Source organism: Lonchura striata, chromosome 27, assembly GCF_050655825.1.
Source record: "Lonchura striata isolate lonStrDom1 chromosome 27, ASM5065582v1, whole genome shotgun sequence".
Taxonomy (NCBI): Eukaryota; Metazoa; Chordata; class Aves; order Passeriformes; family Estrildidae; genus Lonchura; species Lonchura striata.
In genome coordinates, this window is record NC_140729.1 from 658,170 (window position 1) to 684,152 (window position 25,983).

General features: G+C 51.2%; 1 protein-coding gene across 7 annotated transcripts in view; it reads left to right on the top strand.

Annotated features, from left to right (window-relative positions):
- KANSL1 (KAT8 regulatory NSL complex subunit 1) overlaps positions 1 to 25,491 on the top strand; it is a 73,758-nt gene extending 48,267 nt beyond the window's left edge. For 2 of the 7 annotated variants that reach the window (XM_077788353.2, XM_077788352.2), the window contains 13 exons: positions 5,646 to 5,787; positions 9,005 to 9,109; positions 12,576 to 12,691; positions 14,052 to 14,241; positions 16,753 to 16,915; positions 19,608 to 19,790; positions 20,110 to 20,268; positions 20,572 to 20,723; positions 22,132 to 22,250; positions 22,817 to 22,874; positions 23,228 to 23,340; positions 24,468 to 24,714; positions 25,134 to 25,491. In XM_077788353.2, the coding sequence (XP_077644479.2) occupies positions 5,646 to 5,787; positions 9,005 to 9,109; positions 12,576 to 12,691; positions 14,052 to 14,241; positions 16,753 to 16,915; positions 19,608 to 19,790; positions 20,110 to 20,268; positions 20,572 to 20,723; positions 22,132 to 22,250; positions 22,817 to 22,874; positions 23,228 to 23,340; positions 24,468 to 24,714; positions 25,134 to 25,421 (2,035 nt within the window). In that variant the 3' untranslated portion in view covers positions 25,422 to 25,491. The remainder of the gene's footprint in view (positions 1 to 5,645; positions 5,788 to 9,004; positions 9,110 to 12,575; positions 12,692 to 14,051; positions 14,242 to 16,752; positions 16,916 to 19,607; positions 19,791 to 20,109; positions 20,269 to 20,571; positions 20,724 to 22,131; positions 22,251 to 22,816; positions 22,875 to 23,227; positions 23,341 to 24,467; positions 24,715 to 25,133) is intronic. The other 5 variants (XM_085561629.1, XM_077788354.2, XM_085561630.1 and 2 more) reach the window with 3 other exon arrangements.
- The last annotated feature ends 492 nt before the right edge of the window (positions 25,492 to 25,983 follow it).

Consider the following 25,983-nt stretch of genomic DNA (forward strand, 5'->3'; position numbering starts at 1 on the left):
GTGGTTGTTGCTGGTTGTGCTCATGATGTGTTAGGGAAGATGTCAAACCTCTGTCATTGCTTGCTGTATCCTCCTAGTGAACAGGAGGCACCAGCCCTCAGCTCTTGAGTTTGCCAGAAGAAAGTTATAAATCTCTTGGTGAGATCCCACCTTTAATGTGAAGAGGAGAAAAAAAACAAAGAACACTATTTCCATTTGCTTTGTGCTTCTGCCACTTCATGCTTTCTTGCAAAGAATTTTAACTCCTAGTGAAAAATCTAGGTCTAAGAAAGGTAATGATTCTCCTGTGCAACCCAGACCTGCTGGGAAGCTGCTATAAGCAAAATTACAATATTGATAAAAGTCCTTACTCAGCAGAAAGAAGGATACGCTCCTGGAACATGTTTGTTGTAAGCTTGAGCAATTGTATTTTAGGCATTTTGAGGGAAAAGTGGGCATTCTTGGTTCATAGTTTGTAATGTTGAGAATGGCATCTTAACCACAGCTTTAAGGGAAAAATTCCCAATGAACTGAATGTAGTCAGAGCAAACTTTGGTGCCTTGTGTAGTGTCACCTTCTCATTCCTGGATTTAGCTGCAAGGGACTAAGAAACTGCCTTAATTTCTGGAGTGATGGTGATCAGGCAGAATCTGCACACAGACAGTTCAGGCTGCTCTGCTCTGCTTGCCTCAGTGCTCACGAGCGTGTGAAGAACTCTACTAAAAAATGGGTCCAATAAATTTCCTTAAAACATGGTATTTTTCAGCTGACTGCTCTGCTGAGCCTCTGGAGAGTTGGATTTCTTTCTTTTTTGGCTGTAACAGGCAGCTTGTGGTGACCACATTTCTGATCCAACCTCCTGTCCTGCGCTTTGCTCCCCCACATTCCCCTTCTCACACCTTTGTCTGTGGGTGCTAAGCAGGGTTCAGACGCAGCCCAAAGTACTCACATTGGCATAGATAGAAGAATAAAATCCTCATTTTTGGCTATTGTCACAGAACAGTTGTTGCTGCTGAGGGCTCAAGAGCAGCTAGAGCTGGGAATGGCTGTTTTTTGGACAGTCAGCTGAATAAGTGCTTGGGGCAGTGCATAAATGTCCTGGTGTAAAGATCTGGGGCACTTGGGTTTGAAACAGTGCGGAAGCACTTCTGAGACAGCATTCTGCCCTTGGCAGGCCCTGGTGGGAGCTGCTGCTGTTCTCTCGAGGTTCCAGGTTTGCACAGGGATGGTGGACGGGCTGGAAGGCCAGCACAGGCAGGAGTGACTCAGTGTCCCCGTGAGTCACCCTTGGTGCTCCAGCAGGATCCCGACCCCGAGGGTGTGAGTTAGGTAGGGATGGGATGCTGTGTCACCAGCCTCTGTAGCACCTGGGGCTGTGGAGTTTCTCCTTCACAGAACCCTGGAATCCTTTCAGTTAGAAAAGCCCTCTGAGTCCATCCTGGGAAGCCTTGGACAGTGCTCTGGAGCTGCTCTGCTCAGGACTGGAACTCCATCCCTGCAGGGGCCAGAGCTGCGCGGGGAGCGAGGGCTGGTGGCACAGGTCCTGCAGGTGCTGCGGGTGCTGACCCACAGCCAGCACTGCTGCTCTGAGCTAAAAACGGCAGCTAAACACAGCGGTGACTTCCAGTTCACTGCTGAGAAACCGGGCGCTTCGGTCTTGGGGCAGGAGCTTGGTTAGCCCTGCTCATGCTTTAGGATTTGTCCTCCCAAGTTTTCCCTGAGCAGTGGGGGCTTTTTTCAGTGGAAATAAGTCTTTACTCCCAGCCTGTGGAGGTCCTGGGTTTGTGTGAATATGGGAATGAATGAGTCGAGGGGAGCTTGGAAGGAGATTCAGCAGAGTGCCGAGCACATGCTGGGAATAAAGAGCCCTTCAAAGCTGATGGTTCTGTCCAGGGGTGGGGGCGGGTGTTCAGCTGAACAAATTGTTCACTTTGGCTTCTTTGCAGGCAGAAATGTTACGATCAGCTAATGAGATTGTTCTCGAGCCTTGTGGGGTTTTCTCTTCCTCCCTCAGAGTCATCAAGAGAGTGGGTTTGGCACAGCTTTAACTCTTGCTCTGCACACTAATCTGGTTTTGCATTGATCCAAAATAATAATAATAATAATAATAATAATAATAATAATAATAGGGTAAAAGCTTGGTGAGGTGAAGAATGAATGTGAAGAATATACAGGGACAGAAGCAAAGTGGAAAATAGCAACTGAATTGGTTGTCTTACTGAAGAAAAGTCCCATCCTGCATCTCCTGGGCTCTGTCCCAGGGCCATGGTGATGCTCCTCTGTGAGAGGGGCTGAAACATTCCCAGTTTGCCTCTGGAAGGTGAGGGAGACTGAGCTGGGTGTCCCTGGAGGAAAGTCTCAAACCCCAGAGCTTTGAATCACTCTGACGTGATTTCTGCTGTCCAAAGCTGTGCAGGAAAGAGGAGAGTCGATCCAGCACTGGAAGGTGACTGCATTCCAGGGGACAGCAAAGCCCCTGGGAATACGCAGAGTGGAGGAGGGGAGCCATATGGAAAGTGCCTGGAAAGCTGGAGCTTATTGCCTCATCTTGTGGCATTAATCTGTGAGCATCCAGGCTCTGGGAGCTGCTGGTGCCCTGGGCTGTGCTGCCTCCTGGCATCAGTGCCAAAGGCATTCTCTGGTTCCCAGTGAACCCCTCCCATGGCTGTTCTAGCTCCCAGCCTGCTTGGCTGCCTGCAGAGCTTCTCAGTGTTTCTGTGTTGTGTTTCTCTTTCTTTTGGCATCGACTCTTTCTTCCAGCGTGACCTGTTATTCCTCATTTAATATCAAGATGGTTTGGGTTTGCTCAAGTGCTTGGAGTGGCAGAAACAATCTCCCTCCAGACCCCAGTGGCTGTTTCTCATTCATTCTGCTGATTCCTAGAAGTGGATCTGATAAGGTAGCTCCCCTCCAGCCTGTAACTCTCCGATCTGAAATCAGTTCTAGCTCCATTTTTCTGTGCTGCTCCATGTCATTACCACGCTGCTTTAGCAGCAGCTGGTGGGTCTGCTCTGCTCACTTTGCAGCTGGGCCTTTACTAGGGCAGTCTCCTGGTGAAAAATAAGTCTGCTAATCTCTAATTCCCTCCGTTTGTTGGGGCTGTCTCTGTCTGCCTGGTTGGAATTCAGCTGCACGAACTCAGCAGAAAGCAGAATGGACTGGTGGGTGGATGGGCTGATGGAGGGACTTGAAACTGAGACTGAGATTGGATATTGGGAAGAAATCCTGTCCATGGGGTGCCCAGGGCAGCTGTGGCTGCCCCTGGATCCCTGCAAGTGTCCCGGGCCAGGCTGGGTGGGGCTTGGAGCAGCCTGGGACCGTAGAAGGTGTCCCTGCCCATGGCAGGGGATGGAGCTAAGTGATCCCTGTCAGGGCATAACCACCCTCACAGGGAGGAATTTCTTCCCAATATCCAATCTAACCCTTCCCTCTGTCACGTTGAAGCCATTCCCCCTTGTCCTGTCGCTCCATACCCTTGTGAAAAGTCCCTCTCCATTTTCCTTGTAGACTCTCTTCAGGTTTAGAAAGAAAGGGGAGGGTTTTCCTCTCCCGGAGCAAGTGGAGGTTTCAGATCCCCAGTAGTCACCGCAGGACATCACTCTGTGTTGGGCGTGGTTGCTCCTTTCTAATGCTAGACGAGCAGAGAATTATTTTCACAAAAAGCTTGTGGAGGCATTAAAGCTGAGGAATATCCGTAGGTCCTTGTCCCAGAGCTGATCCCCATGAGGGAACATCCATCCCATGATGTTGCTGCCAGCACCTCGCAGGGAAGGGTGGGACCGAACTGGGAAAGGCTCAGTTCTAAATATAGGAACGCTACGCTGGTGCTGTTTTGGAAAGTGTGGCTGAGCCATCATTCTGTTCTTCCCCTCCTCCACTGCTGCCGCAGGGTGTCAGAGGATGAAGTGTACATTACCGTGTTTCACTTTCTTGAGTTATTTTTGGTTCAAATCCAGTGGGTTTTTCTGGGGTAGGATGTGTCCTGATTTTAAGGTGAAGAGCAGGTCTGCTGCTGCTTGTGCTGCCATGTTACTTAAAAAACTAAATGGATTGAGAACTATTCTTTCAATACTTAATCTCAGTTTCTTTGTAATCTCAGTGAAAGAATAGGCTGTATTTATCAGCACAGACCAGTGTTCCAGCAGGAAGAGGTGCTTTGTAATGTTGGGAGAGGCAAACTTAGGGAATTGGCACTTCAGATGTACTCTCAGCACCATTTGATTCTAAAACTTACTTCTAAAAATTCCCAGGACTCTGTGGCTCCCCAAAGAGCAGACTGCTGAAATCTGGTTTTACACGGGGCAGTATTCCAGAGGGAAGGACCTGAACCCCTGTGTTTTGGAGAAGGCTGGGAGGGCAGAAGGCAGTGGGTGCTGTTGCCTGTTTTGTGGGAACGTGGACTCATCTACATTGGCTCTGCAGGGACAGCCAGAGGTCCAGCAGGAGTATGGATAATGTTTCTTGTTCTAAATGCAGGTGTTTCACTTGCAGTTTGAAGTAGCAACTCCTTCTTTTCAGGGTATTTCTATTAGTTGATTTGAAACTTGTAATAACCCTGGGACTTTTTTGTATTTATTTCATTTTTAGGCAAGTGCATTTGGTAGCAGTTATGCCTAAATCAGGGCAGAGGCCCAAGAGGTGCAGATTTTTTGAAGAACTTGATGATTTCTGCTGCTTCCCATCTCTGCAGCTGGGGCTGCCTCAGTACAGAACCTCGTTGACCACATGCTGCTTCTGCTGTCGTGGCTGGTTTCAGCTCTGAAATGGGTTAATCTCAGCAGAAGACTTTATGGTTTGATTTTGGAGGAAACATCTGGACATTGCTGTGGCTCCCCTGCCCCACATGCTTTGGCTGGTTCAAAATTCCTACACAGAAGGAGGGGGAGAGAAGGGCATAGGGAATTATTTTGTGATAAATTTCTTAATTGCTAAGCATCCAGATGTGGCAAAGGCTTTGTGCAGAAACACTGGATTTGTCAGCACTTTCTGCTGATGCTTTGTTTGCACACCATGTCAGGGTTTCTTCCTTTCTCGGAAGCCGTAATATTTATCCACAGGAATCAGTATGCTTAGGGTATGTTTTCATGATACTGTGGCTTTTAATGTGGAAAGTGGAGCTGTGGATTTATCCATTCCTTACCATCTCTGTGTTCCTGTCCGCCCTGGAGTGCAGCAGTAAGGATTGAGGGTGCTTTGATGACAGTTGATGTTATTTCCTGGCTTCTTTATTTGCTTGGTCCATCCATCAGCTGCAGAAATCAGGTTTGCTTTGCTGTTGCCTGCTCTGTCCTGTGCAGCACGCCATTGCAGGGGAGCAGCTTGTGCTAAATTGGCCTTGTTGGTCCGCTCCACCCGGCAGTGGTGGTTGTGAAACTTGTCACTGGGGTTTAATTGTGGCCACGTGGTGTCAGCTGCGTTCAGGTGGATTTGGGGACCGATGCCAGAGACTTTTTTTAAAGACTTCAGTCACTGGGTGCCAGCAGATGTTGGAATATTGCTCTGCAGAGACATGGCCCTTGCAGCACATCTGTAATTTCCTTGGTAATTATTAGCAGGGGTGAGATGGTATCAGTCCTGCCATCCAGGATGCAGCTTTTGATCTGTCTTGGATTTCTGTGGCCTGTGTAATGAAAATCACACTGAGAATACTGCTGTGTGCCTTGCAGGAGGCGGAGGGCAGAGTGGAGGTGGGCAGCAGACCGCGCCGCCATCGTCAGCCGCTGGAACTGGCTCCAAGCCCACGTGTCGGACCTGGAGTACCGCATCCGGCAGCAGACGGACATCTACAAGCAGATCAGAGCCAACAAGGTGAGGGGCAGCGGGGACAGGAGGGGGCAGGAATGGAGTGGGATGGGGCAGGGATGGGGAAGGATGGGACAGGACGGGGCAAGATGGAGCAGGGATGGAGCAGGATGGAGTGTGGTGGAGCAGGATGGGGCAAGAATCGAGCAGGGATGGGGCAGGATGCAGCAGATGGGGCAGGATGGAGCAGGGATGGAGCAGGATGGGGCAGGAATCGAGCAGGGATGGGGCAGGATGGAGCAGGATGGAGTGTGGTGGAGCGGGATGGGGCAGGAATCGAGCAGGGATGGGGCAGGATGGGACAGGATGCAGCAGATGGAGCAGGAGAGGGCAGGAGGCCTTCGGGCACCGTGCTTCTGCTTTGCCTCCTGATGGCTCCCTCTGACACTGGAGAGTGTGGATGTGAAGTCTGATGCTTTTTCCCTCCTGCCTCTCTCCCAGAGCAGATTGCAAAGCTGTGACTAATTGTAATGCAATTTGGCATGGGCTGAGTGTAATTCCTGTCCCTGGTTCAGCATGATAACGTGAAGGGAGCGATACCTTGCTTCAGAGTCAGTCTTTGGTGCTGAGCAGAGCTGGTGCTGTTGCATGTGTAATGCTGTTCCCCATCACTCAAGCCTTTCTCTTTAATATTTTTTTTAAACCTTCCCATTCTTTCTTTTTGGGAGTAGCTGAAGATGGGGGTAAAAACAACTGAGATTTAGTGGAAAAGGGAGTGGTCTGTGGAGGAAGTTAGTTCAGATGCTATCTCAACAGGCTTAAAATTGAGCCTGTTCCGTAAAAAAAGATAATTTTTTTGTGCTGACCTTTGTCTGTGGAAGTAATTTTTTTTTAGCATTGCTCTCAGATGGTGGGAGAATGGGGGTGAGCAGAGAAGGGATGAGGAAGGGATTGTTACGGAGACTTGTTCAGGCATGCACATCTAAATGTCAGGCCTTGGAGGAAGGAATGTCTGGAGTTTGTGGCAAGAAGGTTCCTGGTATTGCATCAACTGAGAGATCCTCAGGAATTCAGTCTGGCAAACGCCTTTCCCAAGATGTGTGCTGCTCTGGGGGTGGTGGGGAGAGGCTTCCAGGGGGTAGAAAGCAGGGGAGGGAGACTGGACTTTGATGCAGCTGTGCAGAAAAAACAGGCTTAATTGAGTGAGTGAGGGCTCTAAATGAGTAGGTGGAAGAGCACGGCTTGTGAGCAGAATCCATTACTGAGATTAGGGCAGAAGGCTTCTGGGAAGTGGGCAAATGAATGATTCTTCAGAAAGAATCATCCTCCTTCTGTCTTAAAGCTGATGGTGCAGCATGGTTTTAAGTACAAAATACAGAATAGCTGAACATTTATATGCTAAAAGTTAAGTAATGTAAGAAACAAGAAAACTCATGTAATGATGTGGAAGGTTCAGGGCTTTCACCAGGTGATGGCAACTTGACAGGCTCATGAAGTGGCATGGTAATGGTCACAAACATCCCTGTGTTTTTATAACATAGCCACAAGCTCTGAAAGGAGGATCTGGCCAATAGGATCATCCTCTTTGATTTGTTCAAACCAAAACTCAACTGTGATACCCCAGTACATGAATTGAAGATAAAACATGTTGCTTAAGGTGCAGGGGCATTCAGAACTTGAGTGTTTTGGGTAGTGGCTGTTCTGCCTGAAGAAGAAAAAAACAGAACCACGAGTTCTCTGATGAGGCTTGCTGGAGATTACTCTTGCAGCCAGCTGTCGTTATCTTGATGTCATTGAGCTCTGGGATGGTTGTAAAACAGATTCTGTTTGCACCAGTGAAAAACTAGAGACTGTCTTAAAAGGGCTTGGAACAAGAATAGGAGACTAGAGAAACAACCCTGTGTTTCAGTAACACACGAGCTTGTTGGAATGGATTTGGCTTCAAATTGTACAAGGAAAACAGTTAAAGAATTTGGGAACACCTTGTTTTTTCTATCAATATAACTTAACTCCAGCTTATTGGGCCGTAAGGAGGTTAAAATGTAGCTGCTGCAGGAATTCAGAGTTCTACAAGTTCTAAAGTTCAAAGAAATTTGATTTCATTCTTTTTTAGTTTAATTACCTGTATATGTTAGAGTTTACAGCCCAGTGTACCCTTCAAGAAAGACACATTGCTGTGTCAGATCAAAGCAAGGGAAGGACGAGGCAGTCAAAAATAACCCTGTGTTTTGAGGGTAAACTGCTGCCTGGGAGCCTCAGCAGGAATTGTGCTCTCAGCACATCCGGATCAGCTCAGTGGGAGCCTGCTGAGAAGTGGAGGAAAACACCAAATCAGGGAGCGTGTGCTCGAAGCTGGTTGTAAAATACCCTGTTTGCAGGCACTTAAAAATAGCAGGCTGTTGAGGGAAGCCTTGTGGCTCTGTCCTCTCTCCAGATAACGTGCCCAGGTTCCCTCCAGGCTCACTTCGCTGTGACACACTGTGCAACCTCCAGAATTGTTTTCAGGTGACTGATCTTCTTGTTCCTGATCTGAGCAGCCCCTTCACAGTTCCTTGTTTGACCAAATGCTGCTGACTGGGGCTTGTCTTTGTCCTGAGCTGTGTTCATAGTCTGTAGGTTCCACCAACTCCATAATCCCTTGTATATTTTGCTCTCCTTTGTTCTAATATAGCCCAAAATATGCATAATTACAGTGTTTTTATTTCACTTTGCGTTGTTCTGAGAGCAAAGCAGCCCTGCCTTTAGGTTAAGCTCAGTTAAACAGGAACAGGACAGCATATGTTAAACCTGATAAAACAGTGCTCAGCCACTGTGCTAAGTTCATAGCTGTGTCTTTCTTTCCTCTCCTCTTGGGGGGCAGGGGGAAATCTCAGAGTAACAAGTTGGTAGATTTTTGTCACCTGCTCAGGACTGTTTGCTTGGCTGTGGTGGTGAGCTCACTGTGCAGGATTGGGGAGTTCCAAGGGCAGCTGCTGCTGCTCTGTGCTCCTGCAGGAAGCTCCTCTGCCTTGGCTGGCACGGGGGAGGAGGGCAGGGCTGGCAGGTGGCACAGGCAGGGTTCAGAGGCCTGTGAGCTGCTCCAGCTCTGTCCTTCCCTCCCTGAGTTCAGCTGGGGTGTCAGGGAAAGCCAGCCAGCAGGGGCCTGGGTTTGGCGTCGCGTCAGGAAGCCGTGGTGGGAATGCAGGGCCTGCCTGCTGTGCGGCATGGGCTGTGGGGACGGTGGGTGTGCAGTGTCCCTGTGCAGCCCAAAGCATCTGCAGTTAATTCCTGTTCTCTCTTCCAGGGGCTGATAGTTCTTGGTGAAGCGTCGCCCCCTGACCCTGCAGTAGATGATTCGTCCCGTCCCGTTAGAGCTGAAGTTAAGCTGGAGCCTGGGGCCGACCGGCTGGTGAGTGCCAGTGTGGGAGTGACTGGTCCAGGGAGTTTTGGGGAGGAAAGGCTCATCCCTGAAGCTGGGGGCAGAGGGATGCTCAGACCATGGGAATGGGACTGGCCTCGTGGAGCAGCTCCTCGCTGTGACTCCAGGTGGGAATCACTGATCTTGGTCTGCAGCTCATCCCCTCCTGTGTTGTTTTGGGGTAATAAACAAAGGGATTTAAACACCTTTTAGAACAGAGTTCCTGGAGGCACCTTTGTAATATGCATTAGCATTTTGTGAAGCTTTAAAATCCTAACTAATCCTTTCCCTTCAGCAAGAAAAGTACCTCAAACTGAGAGCAGCATGATTAGCAAAGGCTGCTAAAGATGTGCCTATTTAATATCTGCCTGAGCATTCCCCCTTGGAAAGGGCACTAATAATTGCAGCGAGATGCACTGGAAACTGTGCAGAGTGCCAGGTATTTATTATTTAATGCAGAAATGTAGGGCACAGACTGAAGGCTTGATTGTACTGTTCATCCTGCCTGTGATTGCTTTGGATCCTGGGGGATGCATCAATGTATTAAAATGGAGGGTTTGCAAGTTGTGCTGGAGCAGGAGGAGAAGGGTGGTCCCTGAAACTTCTGCAGGTTCTACTTGGTGCTTTGTTGTGGCCACTCCTGCAGCACTGTGTGTCTTCTTGGCCTGCTCCTGGAAGGGTGTTTGTTCCCCTTCCACAGGGACTCACTCCCACATCACTGCACACTCCCTGTGACAGGGCTGGAAGTGTCACCCCTGGAACCGCCGCCTCCGGCAGCCAGCCCCTGGGTTTGTGCTTAATTAGGGCTGCTCATTAGGGCGGGGTGTTGAGTCAGAGCCCTGATCTGCTCCGAGCCAGAGATTACCCAGAGACGTTCCCGTGCCGTGGGGGCTCTTACTGGAAAGGGATCTCTTGGGCCCTTCCTGGAGGGGTGCTTATCATTTTGGCACCCTCCAGGCCTTCTCCCCCAAACTGGCAGAGTAAGAGACACATGTACTACGTGGAGCAAAGGGAGGAATCCATCCTGTCTCATCCCCAGCTCCCCTGGATCTCCTCCTCTTGTGAGTGCCTCCTTTGGCCGGACCCGTGTCCTTGGGCATCGGCTTCCTACGTGGGATGGGGCTGATAATCCCCAGGAGGAATTAATCCTGTCACCAGTAGAGGGAAGGGCTTTGTAAATAAGGCCCGGGAATATCTTCTGGGAAATGGAAGCTCAGTAGGTGAAAAAACATTTTTGTCTGAAGGTGGAAGTGACATGAAGCCCTGAAGACATTACTTGGCTGTTGATTTTGGTTCCTTGGATTGCTTGTGTAGTCAGGGGCTGCACTTGATATTGCCCCCTAATTAAATATTTCTAGTAACAGGTGAAGGTCTGAACCTGCCTGCTTTTGTTAGGGTTTTTTGGGAATACAGGGGACATTCCTGGTGTTGTCTCATGACTGCCTGTCCACATGCAGCTGTTTTGCTGCCCTGATGTGCAACAGCAGTGTCTACAACTGAATCTTCACCCCCCAAGATTTCCAGGGATCGTAAGGACCTGGACTTGCAGACCCAAAGCACAAAGAAGAGCTCAGTCAGGAGCAGGGCTGTGATCCTGGTGCTGTGGAAGCTGCTCTGGATGACAGCCTGGCTGCCCAGGCAGCCCTGGAGGACAGCACGGCCTTGGGAGGAGCTCCAGGGGCTGGCGTGAGAGTGAGAGCACAGGAGGTGTTGGCTGTGCTCGTGTGCCGGGGTACACCCACCTCAGGGTGATAAAGGGAGCCTGGGCTGCTCCTGATAAATGCACGTTGGATTGATGCTCCCAGCTTCTCCACAGGAAGCAGCTGAGCCCCTCTGTTCCTATCTTGAACCACCGAGACAGAGCAAGCTCTTGGAGAAGAAGTTCCTCCTTTAAGACCCTTTCTGTAGAAGAAAATAAAGGGTTTCAAAAGAGCCTGTGAGTCATGAGTACCCGCCCTGCTGCACCAGGGGTGCCTCTGGCGGGTGTCACGTGGAGCTCAGCCTTGCCAAGGCTCTGGAAAGCAGAGGGAATGTGTTCAGCTCCTGCATGAGTTCACCTGGCTGGGGTGCTGAGTTTACCTGATGTCTCAGGTGTGATCTGATCTTGCTCTTCCATCTCTCTGTGGGGCAGAGATGGTCTCATCCTGTCTTTGCTCCCCCACAGGAGAAACATCTCTTTTAGCAGAAGTGCAAAAACCCCTGCGAAGTTCCTCAAACAGGCCCAGGCAGAAGTTGTCTGTGTCATTGAAATTGCCCTTCCCTGGGTGACTCAGGTGTCTCCTCTTCTGGAAACCGTTAATCCAGCACTGCCATGGCCTGCTTTTGTGTTTATTGAGTTGGGGGTGTTTGCTGGGAAGATTTAATCACCACAATCCAGATTGTGTGTTGGGGATGGAGTCTGGGCCAAGCAGGGGCCTTGGCTGACCATCTGTGTGGTTTCAGAGCTCTGCTTTTGCCTTTTTTCTTGGTACTTGAGCCACATCACCACTGTGTGTGCTCAAAGGGGGAACCCCAGCGAGAGACAGGGCAGGGAGTGTAGGAAGTGCCACACAAAGGAAGAAATAAAGTTTAACCCCGGGGAGGAGCATGGCTGACAGCAAAACCAGGGGACTGCACGAGAGGGGCTGAAGGTGATGAATGCTGGAGGTATGGACACACTGGTGGGCTGCACCAGGATCCAGAGCAGGAATGTCACTGGTGGGAGGTACAAAGCCAGTGTGTCCTTGGAGGCTTGGTGGCAATCCTGCTGCTCCCTTTAGAGCCAGCGGGTTTGTGTTTCAGACCTCAGGCAGAAGGGGTTGGGGAGCACAGTGTTTTTAACTCAGTTTTTACTCACTTTGCTCTACCAAAAAGGTGTTTCCAGCTTTGTGTTCATGCAGCACTTGGAGCGTTAGAGACTTGCCCTGCTCCCATCCCAACTCCACAGCCTGGGTTCACACTCATTTAAAACACTCCCTAAAATACTGTTTGGACTCTGTTTGCACAGGTAGTAAGTTAAAATGCAAATTCAGTTTTGCAAGTCATTTCCCCTCTCCCTCCCTCCGTTTTCCCCCAGAGTGCTTCGGCAGGAGCTTTCAACCACATGGCTCAGAACAGAAACCAAACTGCAGGAGAGACTGCAGAGGTTTACAGGTGGTGATGAACTTGTTTGCACCATGGAGACAAAATGCTAAAATCTCCTTAAAAACCTGAGCCTTTCATGCTCCTGGTTGCCTGAGGGGAATTAAAGTCCTTTGGATCTTGGAATGAAAGAGCTGCCATGTATCCATCCTCTTGCTGTCCCTAAGATCTCCTTATGTCCCTGGTCTCCTGTTCATACAGTGACTTCTGAACCCTGGTTCAAACCTGTGTGGAAATCCATGGCTACAGTACAGAATCCTCAACTAGAACCCAGTAATAATAATTTTGGCTATTTAAGAAGCTTTTACTTATTTGTATTTTTCTCACCCTTCCTTAGAGTGTGTCTGGATCCCAGCCCCTAGAAAGCTTGGGTATTTCTGCTGCAAATACTCCTGAATCCCATCCCACCAAGCCCTGTGGAGCACCAAGACCCGTCAATGGAGTTATTAACACGTAAGCTCTTGGGTATTCTAGAAGAGTTTGTTTTTATGATCTTTGCAATGTCCCATTGGAAACCAGGCTGAAACTGGGTTGTGACTGGGTTGGTAATGGTACTCATGGGGTCTTTTTACAAAAAAGTACAGTAGTAGATCATGCCTGGAAACATTTTGGAGGAGATTGCTTGCTTGAGGTTTTCTGCTGCATTGTTTTGCTGAAAATGGAATTAAACAGAGCTGTGTTTATATGAACAAGCCCTGCAGGCAGCTGTGCGCTGAGCATGGGCAAAACTTGTTTCTTTATGAGTAGTTTTAATACATCTGCAAACTGTGTGATTCAAAGGTACTAATGCCCTGCTCATGAAATTGTCTGTAACCACTGACCCACTTTATTGGAGTAACAGAGGAATCCCACTGATTTGGGGAGTGAAAGTTCCTAAATTCTTTATTTCTTCAGGCTGCTTTTGTTGACAAAGTCTCAAAGTGGGTAAATGAAAACAAGTGAAAGACATTCCCTGATGCTACAGGGTTGAACCACTTGAGAACCCTTGAAAAACATTGCACTTGTTCAGTGCCTTGAGGAGGCAGGGGAAAAGAGGGGAAAAGGGAGGGAGGGATGGATGGATCCTGCACCGATGTAATGCGAGCAGATCAAGGAGCCCATGGCTGCAGCTGGAACACTGCAGGCTGTAACAGAGCCCTTTGTATCCCTGTAGCCTTTGAACTGCACAGCCTTAGACCACAGGGCTTTAATGTTTTGCATTTTTAGAAATGAAACACTTGTAGAACAGACATGAAAAGGTTCCGTAGATGAGGCACTGCTGCGCTGGGATCTGCTCGGGGCACGGGGTATTGATGCCAGGGCTGCTGCAGCCTTTGTGCCTAGGAGAGGCTGATGTTAACTCTGCACCTTTCTGGGGTCACTGCTGGGAGCTGGCACAGGTAGAGACCTCAAATATCCATCAGAGCCAAGTTTACATCAGGGCTAAATATTTTTTCTATAAAATTGTGTGTTCTCTGGCTTTTAGACTTATGAAAACCACTGGTCCTAAGATTCCCCAAACTCTCATTCTGGAGGAAGCTGAATTCTAGGGTTAAAGCTGTTCAGGTCTAGCGTGGCTTTTGCTCTGTGACTTTCAGTGCTGTTTTTTTGTTCAGAGCTTCCAAAGGTATTGTGTCAGAGGTTCAGTCCTGGGAGAGTGGACTGTGACTGAAGTAAAAGCAAAAAATGGAGTTGGTTTAATAAAACCTGTTGTGCCATGAACTGCAGAGCTTTAAACTCAGCTTGGAGTGTTTGCTCAGGTGCAAACCACGAACCTGCTGGAAGTGCTGCATCAATAACTAGGGTTTTCTTGTTCTCCTCTCGCCTGGGGCAGTCTGCAGCCTGGCCTGGCAGAACACGCTCAGGGAGATGGCCAGGAGGCCGAGGAGCTCCTCCACAAGAAGCAGCGGCTGTCCCTGGTCCCCGCGGACGCGACGTGCGTGGCCGCTCGCACCCGCCCCGTCCTCAGCTGCAAGAAGCGGCGGCTCGTCCGACCCAGCACCATCATGCCCCTTTCCAAAAAGGTGAGTTGGCTCTTCTCTGCTCTTATTTTTCTCGTAAAGATGGAAAAAAACAACAGGAAGGAAGAGTAGGACAGCAGGGCTGTAAAGGCTGTTGGAAAAACAAAGGAGAAAGGAAGGAGAAGGTTGTAACGGGTTGGAAGATTTTTCTTAGCTGTCGCTGGGGAGGGAAGATGCTGAACTCGTGACTTTTCTTAAGCCAACCAACCTGAGGTGAACTCAAGGCCAGGTAGGTCAGTGTGGCACAGTCAGAGCAGGAGAAAGAAGCCCTGAGAAGTCAAGTATCAGGAAACCTTAACTCTGAGACAGGAATTAGCAAAGCCCCAGGCACTCACTGCTGCTGCTCAAAGGAAAAGCACAGCTGTTTGCCCGGGCATACATGGGATGAATGCCCTGTCTCTTCCTGTTTTGTTTTCTTTATTACTATTTTTTATACTCCTCTCCCTAATGCAGAATTCATTCAATGGAAATGCAGTTTATTGCCTATATGAGGAAGGGCCATGTTTAATCCTTTTTATTTTCTCTTAGGAATACCATAAACTGTCAGTTGGAGGGAAAATTGTGAGAAATGAAGGAAATAAGGGTCTTTATTTGTGCATGCAGAACCATAATGGCAGAAATCCACTTACCTTTGAGACCAAGTGTTTCAAGTCTAACTTTCCCACAAGAGTTGGGGGGCTTTCACTCTGCAGATAGAGAAGCTCCAAAAGCAGCATTTTTCTGAGCAAAATAGATTCTTCCTCAGCTGAGTCAGCTTTAACTGATCACTTATCTGCAGTTTTATCTGGGGTATTTCTGGGAGAGCTCCGCAGTGATTACCTGCAAGATCTTCAGTGATTTGGAAGTTGCTGAACTTTGCTGTGGTGGGTGCTGCCTTGTGCACTCAATGCCCGAAGAATTTGCTGTAAATTCTGTGTTGGATCTTTGTTGTTGTCATCAAACACATTTGGTAATCAGAGATGGTTCAGAAGAGCAGTTCCAGGGATGAAAGTACCAGAGAGCAGGGGATTTCTGAGCCCTCCTCCAGTCATTCCAGAGACAGCTGAGTCATGGCCAAGTCCTGCTCCAGAAATACAAGGTCCAGTTGCCTCCACTCCCCTGCCCAGCACTAAGTGGCTGTGGATTGAGCTTTGCACATGCATTGTTTTGATCTTGTAATGTTTTTATTGTTTTCCTCACAATTCGGTACAAACATTTATGGGAATTTGTGCTCGAAGCTGGGGGCAACCCTTCAGCTCACACGTGGGCAGAGTGGCAGGATTGCCTCTCTCCTTGCACAGCCATCCTGGTTAGAAAGCCCTGTGGGCTTAATCTTTATTATTTTTTATTAATTAATTAGTTCCCAGCAGTGGTACAGCACTGCTGATTCATGCTCATTTTTGGATCCATCACAACCTCCACATCCTCTGGGCAGAACTTCCAGAGGTGGCAACGTCATTGCTCCTCTTCTCTGGGGACTGCATTTGCTTCTTGCATTTGCCCTCAGTGAATTACTTTTGATTTATTTTAGATAATTTCTCTTAACTTGTAACCAGGAGTGAGTTTCCAGCTCTTTGCTTCAAGCAGCCCTTCCCAATGTAGTGTTATTTGCAGTGGATATTCTCTCCCATCCCTCAAGTCATTTATGGAAATTATTTGAATAATTCTGACTGAGAGCATGCTTCTGCAGGATCCAGTTTGATCCATTCTTCCATTTTGGTGGGGAATCAGGGGTTGTTTTCTCTGCATGGGGTTTATATGCAGTTGTGTGTCTGCTTGCAGTGGTTTCACACAAATGAAGTCTGTATCAAATCTATAAATCTGTGAATTGTGACTCTGTCCTGGATTAAGGAACAAAGTTGAGAACCACCTTTGTCACTCTGTAGATGTCCCTGCAAGTGTCAGCTCCTGGCATATAATGATGGCTCTGACCCACTGGAACTAAAAATGGCTTCTCTGCCCCTTCTATGACAGCAGAATTGTGCTGCCTCATGGTTTTTATAAATGAGGTTTCAACCTAGATAAAATTAAACACTTTTAGTCAAATTTAGCAGCTGTTAAACTGTCTGTGCTGGTAAGTTGCAGTTTTCAGTTGTGTTTATGCAAAGTGAAAGCATCCTCTCGTGAGGCCAGACTAAATTATCAGGTTCCGTACAAGGTAGAGAAAAAAAAGGGGGGGTGTATGTGTGCATATAGATAGATATATATACACATTAAATTATATATTAGATAGAATTAACATTGAATATACTATACATATATATTATGCACAATAAGTATAATTTTATAACAATATTTATGAAGATCACGTAACAGCTATTTAATACAATAAATTATATAGAAATAAATTGACTTTATCGTACATTAATCAATAATAAAATGTAGGTATAATGTGTAAAATGCAGATTTGATTTTAGCTATTTTATATACATATACAGCATGTATTTATGTGTGTGTACCTATGTATGTAGAAGGAACAGTACAAAGTACAGCTGCTTTTGGGGTGTTTTCCTTGACGTGTCCCTGTGTCCGCAGGCGCACCGCGGCAGCCTGGCGCGCTGCAGCTGCGACGTGAACCCCGCGTGCGCCCTGTGCGGCGCCCGCAGCTCCGCGCTGGACATCCAGTACGACGCCCCGCTGCTGGAGCGCCTCTCCCAGCTGGACTCCTGCATCCATCCCGTGCTGTCATTCCCAGACGGTGAGCGCGGCTCCTGCTGCCTCCTGGGGCTGCCAGGGACGTGCAGATCTGCTTGGCCGCAGCCAGACCTGCTCGTCTGCGTCAGAGCCGTCACTGGGGCAGGAGGGTCTGGGAAAGCGTTGCACCTGGGCTCTGCTGCGTTTTGGGAACCTCAACCTGCAGCCTCACTCACGGAAGGGAAAGTCCTTCCTGGGACCTGGCTCTGGGGTCTTTGGGGCTCTAAGCCACTTGAGAAATATTTGCTTTCATGAGTTTGTCCATCTGTATAAAGTGATTTGTGGATCGGTTTGTCGCAGGAAATCCTTTTGATCTTGTGAGGAATTGAAAATGATCTTCCATGGTTTGGTGGGCTCAGCAAGAAGGGATGTTCCTGTTAGGACACTCAATTTCCTGTGTTACAGCTTCAGGGTTAATCATCATTAAGAGAGGAATAATTAACCAGCCCTGATCATGGGCTATTCACAAATTCCTGTAGGGACTTTTCCCAAGGGAAGCGTAGTGTCTAGAGTCTTCTTCAACTGGTTGGGAAGTGGTTCCTTCCCCTGGTGGGAGTTCATGGCTGCTTGAGGTGTAAAACTGTGGCTGCTCCATCCTTAGAAGTGTCCAAGGCCTGGCTGGTCGGGGCTTGGAGCAAGCTGGGGAGTGGAAGGTGTCCCTGCCCAAGCTGTTCTGGGATTCTCATGCTGGGAGGAACCTGTGGCCTGGCTTCCCATGGTGGTATCAGGTCTGGGATAAGTCACTGGGCTAATGTGTGTGCTTGGGTTTAAATTCCAGCTTTTCACAAACTTCATGTGACAGTAGGAAATGCAGGGAGTGTCTGGGAGCAATTAGTGTGGCCTCTTTCATTAGCACTATATTTAAACCAGACTAAAATAGTAAATTGGTGCTATTTTTAGGTAGATCCCTCCCCTCCCAAAGACACAGCTCTGATCAGGAGTGCTCAAGGAACTTAATGAACTCCTGAAGCAGGAATTTATTTTCTGATTTCACAGCACTTGTGATCCTCTGTAGTGCTAAATCAAATATCCTGGGAAATGGGGAGACAACCTGTTGGGTGCTATTGCAGCAGGGGCATCAGACAAATTATCCCATATTCTTTCCATTTTCAGGGCTCCCTGCAGCTGGCTCACAAGGTAGAAGATAGTTCTGGCTGCATGAGATTAAAAAACATTGGATTTAAAACTAGTTTGTGTAAAGCTTAAAACACCTGTGCAGGAATACCCATTTTCTAGTGCTGGTGAACTTTTATTTATTCACTGATGCTTAAAGCAGTTGGCTGGGGCTGATTCTTGGGATGGGGGATGGTTCCTATCACAGAGCAAAGCCAGGTAATGTGTTCAGGTGGGGAAATCGCTGCCCCTGGTGCTGTTGGTGTGTGCTGAGGTGTCTCTGCACTCCTGTGAGCACGAATCCAGGTGCTGCTGGGCTGGCGCAGGGCAGGGCTCGCTGAGGATTCCTGGTGGCCAGGGCACAGCTGTGAGCATGTGCAGACTTTCACTTTGAGCCCTCTCGGTGCCAGCCGGGATCTCCAGAGCAGTTTGCCAAGGGCAGAACTGCCAGGCACTGCAGGAGGAAAAGATCATTTATTCACTTGTTCCCCTGGCAAGCAGGACACAGCCAGCGAGCCCTTAACCCCCGCGCTTGTGCTCCGCCAGAGCTTTGTCCCCTTGGTCCCCTTCCTTCCAGGGTGCTGTGGGGTGTTTTGGGTTTTTGTCTGGTTTGATTCCTCGCTGGGAATTTTTGGATGATGTAATAACCTTGGAGGGAGGATGAGCGCTGGGCTCACTGTGGTTGCCATCTGCCGGTCCCTGGGAGCCCTGCACTGCTTCCCCGGGAGCAGGGGGAGGAGGGATGGTGTCACTGCTGCCAGCAGGGCAGTGCCAAACGGCACAGAACTCACTTAGCCTGTCCCCTCCTTGCACAGATGGTGTGGGATGTGAACTGGGAGGAGAAAGCAAAAGATGAGCAGAGAGCAGAGGCCATTTTCCCCAAGTCTGACCACTCCAGTGGATGGCAGCATCCCTGAAGGACTGGCCTGGCCTCCCTCTTTTCTGGGACATGTTCCCACAGGCCAGCAGTGATGGCCAAAGAATTGCCATCACCCTGTGACTGCCCTTCCTTAGCAAGGGGCTGGGGGAGAGCTTTAGCCACCAAGGTACTTGGAATTAAGCTGTCCTGGCTTTTTCCAGGGAGCCAAGTCCCCACCAGCTCCAGCCCATGCTCTGCCAGCTCCATCCTCTTTCCCTGCCTGGATCTGCTGGGGCTTTCCAATCCCTGAAATTGGGAGGAAATACTGGACAGGAGTTCCTCCTGCCCTTGGGGCCTCTCAGGTGTGGTCACACACAACTTCTCATGGTTGAGGTGCCACATCAGGCAGATTAACATGCTGCAGTGCCTGGTTGGCTTCTGGCTTGACTTGAGATTGAGGATTTAGGCTGAATTTCTCTCTGCCAGCCTAGATTTGGTGCTGAGATACCTCAGATTCTTGGAAGTCAGATCTGAGGTAGCACCACAGGAGATACCTACAGAGGTGAAGACATAGGAGTTTTCTGACTAAGAAAACTTTGTTCTTCTGCCAGTGCTTGCATGTTCATCGAGGGCTGTTCTTACTGGGGGCACTGGGGCAGGCTACTGGGACCACAGCTCTGTGTTGCATGATTAACTTGGATTCCACGTTCTGTACCTCCTGCAGATGTGCCGACGAGCCTGCACTTCCAGAGCATGTTGAAATCCCAGTGGCAGAACAAGCCCTACGAGAAAACTAAAGCTCCCAAGAAGCTGTCGCTGAAGCACAGAGCCCCCGTGCCCCCCAGCCTGGCTGACCCCGTGCGCAAGGACCGCCACAAGCTGGTCAACTCCTTCTTCACCACGGCCAGTAAGTGCTGCCCCTGCCCCGGCAGCAGCAGGAGGAGGAGGAGGAGGATGGCCTTCAAGTCCTGCTCCCGGGGGTGAGGCAGGGCTAGGGCAGGGCTGCAGTCGAGGTGCGTGCAGGTGCAGCTCAGGTGTGCAGGGACCTTCCCGTGCTCGGTGCCAGCAATGCCCACAGCAGTGCCACAGGTCTGAGCACGCCTCCCCAGCACCCCCGTGGTGGGGACAGTGTGTGCAGCTGGAAAACTCTGCCCGAGTCTCCTGTGCCAGCAGAAAGAGAGGTGAAAGCAGGCATTTCATAGCTCTTTCTCTGTTCCCCTCCTCAGAGCGCTCCCATCAAAAAGCCCAAGCAGACAAGGCACACAGGCCGCCTTTAGACGATTTTTCGGCCGTGTCCAAGGCCGAGAGAGCGCCAGAGCGCTCTGCCCAGCCTCCTGCCTTTGACAAAAAGCGATTGCGAGACTGCTCATCTGAGAGGAGTGAAGGTAGGCCCCCAGGGGCAGGTGTCTCGGGGGGAGCTTGGGCTTTGCTGCATCCCCAGCTGCTCTGCCCCAGAGAAGGGGGCACGCACTGCTTCGGGCCGAGCCGCCACCACAGCAACGCCTCGTGTGCTCTAAACTGCTTCTTCCCCAGGGCAGCCCCCTCGAAGGTGCTTCTCTTTGCTGCAAAGTGCTCCTCAGCACCGGCCGTCTCTGGTGCACACGGTCCTGTCCTCTCCACCGCCGCCCCTTGGGTGCGCTGGGTTTTTTTGCTAATGCTGTTGTTCATGTTCTCCCCTCCCTGTGCAGTGCTGAAGCATCACACGGACGTCGGCGGCCCGAGCTACCTGTCAGCAGCTGTGACCCCCACCCCTCACAGCCCCATAGCTCGGCAGCTCTCCACCTCCTCCGAGGGCTCCGCTCCCGCCAGCTCCGCTTCCCAGGGCGCCTCGGGCACCGCCGTGAGTACTGCTGCCTTCCCTGGGGTTCTGGGCTCAGCCCACGCTGGGGGCTCCGCTGGTACTCGGGTTTTGGGCTGGGCGAGGCTCAGTGTTTCTCTGGCCACACTGGACCCGCTGGTTCAGCTGCTGCTGGGGCTGCTGGGTGGGTGTTGGATATGGCAGCTGCAATTCCAGGCTCACCATCGGCTCAGCAGCTGCTGCTGAATGTTCCTGTTCCCAGCAGTCCCTTGGCTTTGGTCCACACCCAGATTTTGCTTTCTGAAGCAGTGTGGGGCTGCCAGGAGAAGAGCTGAGCCCCAGCAGTGTCCCAGCAGTTGGATGGGGACAGCTTCTCTCATGGCCTCGGGGTCACCGGGCTGTGAATGGGCTCGGGGTCACGGGCCGGGGCACTGCAGTGGTGGTGGAGATCTTCCACCTGTGCACAATTCCAGCAGTCACTGAGCTCTGGCCATCTTCTGAGACACACTCAGACTGCCACAGTGCTTGAGGGTGGCAGGGTGTGAGATCTTCATGAGCTGTGTGAGTGAGCAGCACCAAAACTCCCTCCCACCCTGCTCTGGGACAGGGCACAGCTCTTCCACCAGACACTGTCATCCTCCCAGGCCCACGTTAGCAGAAGCCCTTCAGAGAAAGAACTAATTCTCCTGAGCTCACAGGTGTCCAAGTGAGGAATTTGGCTTCTGTCTGGCCCCCCATTTGGTGGTTTGGGCCAAAGCCTGAGCTGGATGTGACCCAGGGAAGCAGAGCAGGACTCCTTGAGCCCCCTGTTCCAGGCTTGTTGCCATGGGGTTCTGGGTTCCACTGGGTTCCTTCGCTGCAGAATTCAGTTGTTCCATCACCAGCTGTGACGTCACGGTGTCAGAAGAACCCAGTGGTGGTTCAGCTTGAGTGTGCTTGGTGTTTTGGAGGAGAGGACAGCCCATCTCAGCAGCTGACGCCTCAAGGAGGCCTTTCCTTGGCTCTACACACCCACCCTGGTTTTCTCTTGCTGCTTTTCCTGCTGTGCTTTCACAAGCGTGTTCAGAAATGCAAGATGAAGAGGTTTCCCTCCCCCAGCAAGAGGATTCCAGGCTCTGGGCTCAGGGGTGGAGCTCCTGTGTTCAAGCGTCGCAGGCAGCTGCGGGTCTGTGTGGGCTCCCCAACCAAAGGGTCAATCCTCGCTCTGGGCAGCCACCCAAACCTTGGGATTTGGGTTTCCTTGCCTGCTGGGGCAGTAGATTTTGGGTTGAGAAGAGGACTTGGAGCAAGCAGTAGGGGAACTCTGGTCTGATGCAAACTGATGTTAGCTCTGAAGTGTCCGTAGGTCAGACAAGGCCATTCTGTCCTCTTTCCATCCATGACTTCCTCTGATGACTTTCCCACACGCCAGACCCCACAGCCCTTTCTCACGTGGTTCTCCCTGTTGCAGCAGCCGAGGAGGAGGAGGGGTGAGAGCTCCTTTGACATAAACAACATCGTCATCCCCATGTCCGTGGCTGCCACCACCCGCGTGGAGAAGCTGCAGTACAAGGAGATCCTCACCCCCAGGTACTGCCCCAGCCCCAGAGGGAAAGCAAGGTGCTTTGCTTCTTCCTTGGGAATAAGGAAAAGATTGGAAAACTGATCATACAATTGCTGGAGACTGGCTAAATGAGGGAGTATTTTCTCTGAGGAGCCCTTGGCCATCAAAGCCAACTGCTCAGCTCAGTGTCTGTTCAATTGAAAGTCAGTCCTGGTTGTCTCGTTGTCTTGCTGCTAAGTCAAAGTGGTTTCCCAGCTCTGCAGGTGCCTGGGCTGGGTTAGCCTTGCAGTTCTGCATCTTCCCAGCTTCCCTCTTCTTCCTGGTCATCTGTGCTCTTCCCTGGCCCATTTCGGAGCAGGGCAGGGGGGAGCCTGTGTGAGGAAGAGAAGGAAATGCAGCAGCCTCTGCTCTGCTTCCTCTGCCCTTGGGAAGCACCAGCTGAGCTACCAGACCACCAAGGAGGTCTGAGAGTGTTGCTCCTCATGGCAGGGTGGAATTTCCCCTTTCCCAAAAGCCACTACTGGGAGGGGAGGGTGATGTGCAGCTGGTTCTAGCTGTGCCCTGAGTGATGCCCGTGGTGGTTGTGTTGCAGCTGGCGTGAAGTTGATGTCAGTGCTCTGAAAGCCAGCCCTGAGGAGGACAACGAGGAGGTAAGAAGGATTTTATTTCCCAGTTAATGTGGGATGAGGCTGGTGGTAAATGAACAACATCTGTGGAGGGAACAGAGGCAGGGACCCCATCAGGGAGCCCACAGCTAGGGTGGATCCTTTGCAGGGTTGTCAGAGCTCCAGGAGCATTTGGACAAGCTCTCGGGCCCAGGGTGGGATTGTGCAGGGCCAGGAGCTGCACTGGATGATCCCCGTGGGTCCCTCCCCACTCAGGACATTCTACAATCCAATGATAAACATTTAAATTCTCACCGCAACTATTGTCGGCAAAACTACAAAGATGGTTGTTTTGAGGAGGAAAGCTCTGACCGAGCCCTCTGCCCTTCCCTGTCCAGGTTGAGGACCTGTCAGACTCGGCCTTCGCTGCTCGGCACGGGAAGTGTGAGGAGATGGAGCGGGCACGGTGGCTCTGGAGCACGAGTGTCCCCCCGCAGCGCCGGGGCAGCAGGTACAGCCCTGCCCAGGGGCCACAGTCCAGCACTGGGCTGCCCCTGGGAGCCCGTGGGGATCCTGGTTGAGAGGGTTGAAAGCTGGTGCTGGTGTTGAAAGGTGTGGCATCATCCAGCTTCAGGAGCCCATGTGGGAGCAGGGCACGGGCTTGCTTAGGTGGGGGTGAAGCTATAGCCCAGTTTGGCTGCAGACAGCTGCACCATCTGCTTTCTCAAGCATTTCCACTGCTCCAGAAGCATGGGAGATGCTGTGCCAGCCCGGGAGTCCAGCGGCAGGCACAGGGCTTGCAGTGGCAATGTTCCTGCAGGATCAGGGACACTGTCACTAGGCACTCAGTTCCCTTTCTGCTGTGTCTTTATGAGTGGGTGTCTAAACCCACCACTGTTTCCAGCTGTTGATCTCATCATAAACCTGCACAAGAATAGATTTGCTCTCCTTGGTTCCACCACTGAGGGTTTGGTCGCCTGGAGTCACTTTGTTCTGGGGCAGAGCTGCTGCTGAGCCACAGCTCTGTCCCTGCCCTGGACGCTGCTTTAGTTTCGGTGCCTGCCTTCGTGGGGGTTCCTGCAGGAGCTTCTGCAGGTGCAGACCTGGCCTGTGTCAAACCCCCTCATGCTGCTGCTGCTGCCCTGTTTCCTCTGCAGCTGCAGTTCCCAGTGCTCCTGGGGAGTGGGATGTTTTGCTGTTTCTTTAGCCCATTTCTTATGGCCACTTGCTGTTGCAGTTCATCTTGGAGAGTTGCACATGGATTTGGGAACTCAGTTAGGTTTCTGTGCTTGTAGCCTGTGGGTTTTTATCTGAATTCTGTCGGGGCTCAGACTTTGGTAATTCCTGGTTGAAATCTGAGGTCTCGGGGTTTCACTGTGCTCCCCTCACTCCCAGCTGCTGAAATTGCTGCATTTCCAGCATTGCTGATTTCCTGCACTCAGTTCCTGAGCTGCTGCCAGGGTCACCTGGTGTGGGGAGGGGGAGACACTTGGAAGTGCCTTGATTCCATAGGGAGCTGGGTGTGTCTCTGGAACGTGGCGTTCCCTGCTCATGTTCCCATCAGGGCCAAAGGATCCTGGGTAGGGTCAGGCAGCAGAGGGGAGCATGGCTGGGCTCTCAAATCTGCTCCTGTCTCAGGTCCTACAGGTCAACAGACGGACGGACGACCCCCCAGCTGGGGAACCCCTCGACTCCCCAGCCAGCATCCCCTGAGGTGGGCAGCTACCACTCCCACTTGGAGCTGTCCCACAGCCACTCACCACGCAGCCCCATCAGCCCCGAACTGCTCTGTGCCCCCCTGACCCCCCTGTCCCGGGACTCCCTGCGCCTCCTGTCCAGTGAGGACACGCGCTGCTCCACGCCCGAGGCCGGCCTGGACGAGCAGGTGGGTGCTGCTGGGCCGGGCAGGTGGGGACACGGGGTGGGGACACGGGGGTGGCACTACAGGTGACCCCGGTGTGGGGAGGCAGGCTGAAGCTGCCTGTGGTGGTGCTGGAGCTCTGGCCCGGGGGGTCAGGGCGGTGGGAAGCGCTGCCAGCGCTGGCTCCGTGCGGAGCTGCCGCGTCCTCTCCACGTGTCCCGGGCTGCTCCGAGCTGGGGCTCTGCACCGGGAGCAGCTCTGAGCTCCGGATCTGCAGGCAGCGAGCACGGGAGGCTTTGGCAGGAGTTTGAGGGCACAGGAGGTTGTGGCAGGGGTTGTGGGCACAGGAGGTTGTGGCAGGGGTTGTGGGCACAGGAGGCTGTGTCAGGGGTTGTGGGCACAAGAGGCTGTGTCAGGGCAGTTCCGTGACTGTCTCTCCGCAGGCCGTGCCGCCCTGGGAGCGCCGCACCTTCCCGCTCTCCTACGACCCCCGGACGGAGTGCGAGGACCAGCCCGACCCCCAGGACCGGCTCTCGCGCTGCACCCGCCGCACGTCGGGCAGCAAATCCTCCCGCGAGTGCGATGGCACTTCGGCTTCGCCCAGCCTGCCCAGCCTCAAGAGCCGAGCCCCGCTGGCCCCCCCCTCCTCCTCCTCTTCCTCCTCCTCTTCCTCCTCCTCCTCCTCCTCCTCCTCCTCCTGCTCCGCAGTCCTGCGGCCAGCGCACAGATAGAGACACACGGGGAGACATGAGCAAACCAACACACAGAACTAACTCTTGGCATTAAAGCTTCCAAAATCTGCGTTTGATATTCAAACATCCTGCCGGGAATTTTCACAGTTTTTAGTGAATTTAAGGAGTTTAGAAACTGTTTTTTGTTTTCTTTTTTTTTTCTTTTTTTTTTTTTTCTTGTTTTCTTTTTTTTTTTTTTCCTTCTCCATGTTTCCTCGTCACATGAATGAGCCCCCAGATTACTCCCAGCGGAGTGAAGCCTCGGGAGGGGAGCAGCCCACCAGACCCCCTCCCCTTTCCTCCCTCCTTTAGGTGTATAAAACTAGAGCACAGGATTTAGCTGACTAGCAGATTTCGGGGATAGTTTTCCCACCAAAAGGGTGTCGTTTTCTTTTAACCCACTCCCCCCACCCTGAAAGGTTTTAGTGGAGTGAAATTAGTGGTGAAAAGTGATGTCTTGGGATTGCAACCTTCACCGTCTGGCTGTCCTCACCTGCAGAGTGCCCACCTGCACTTCACCCTCCTGCGTTTTCCTGCCCCAGGTTGTAGTTCAGGAATTCTG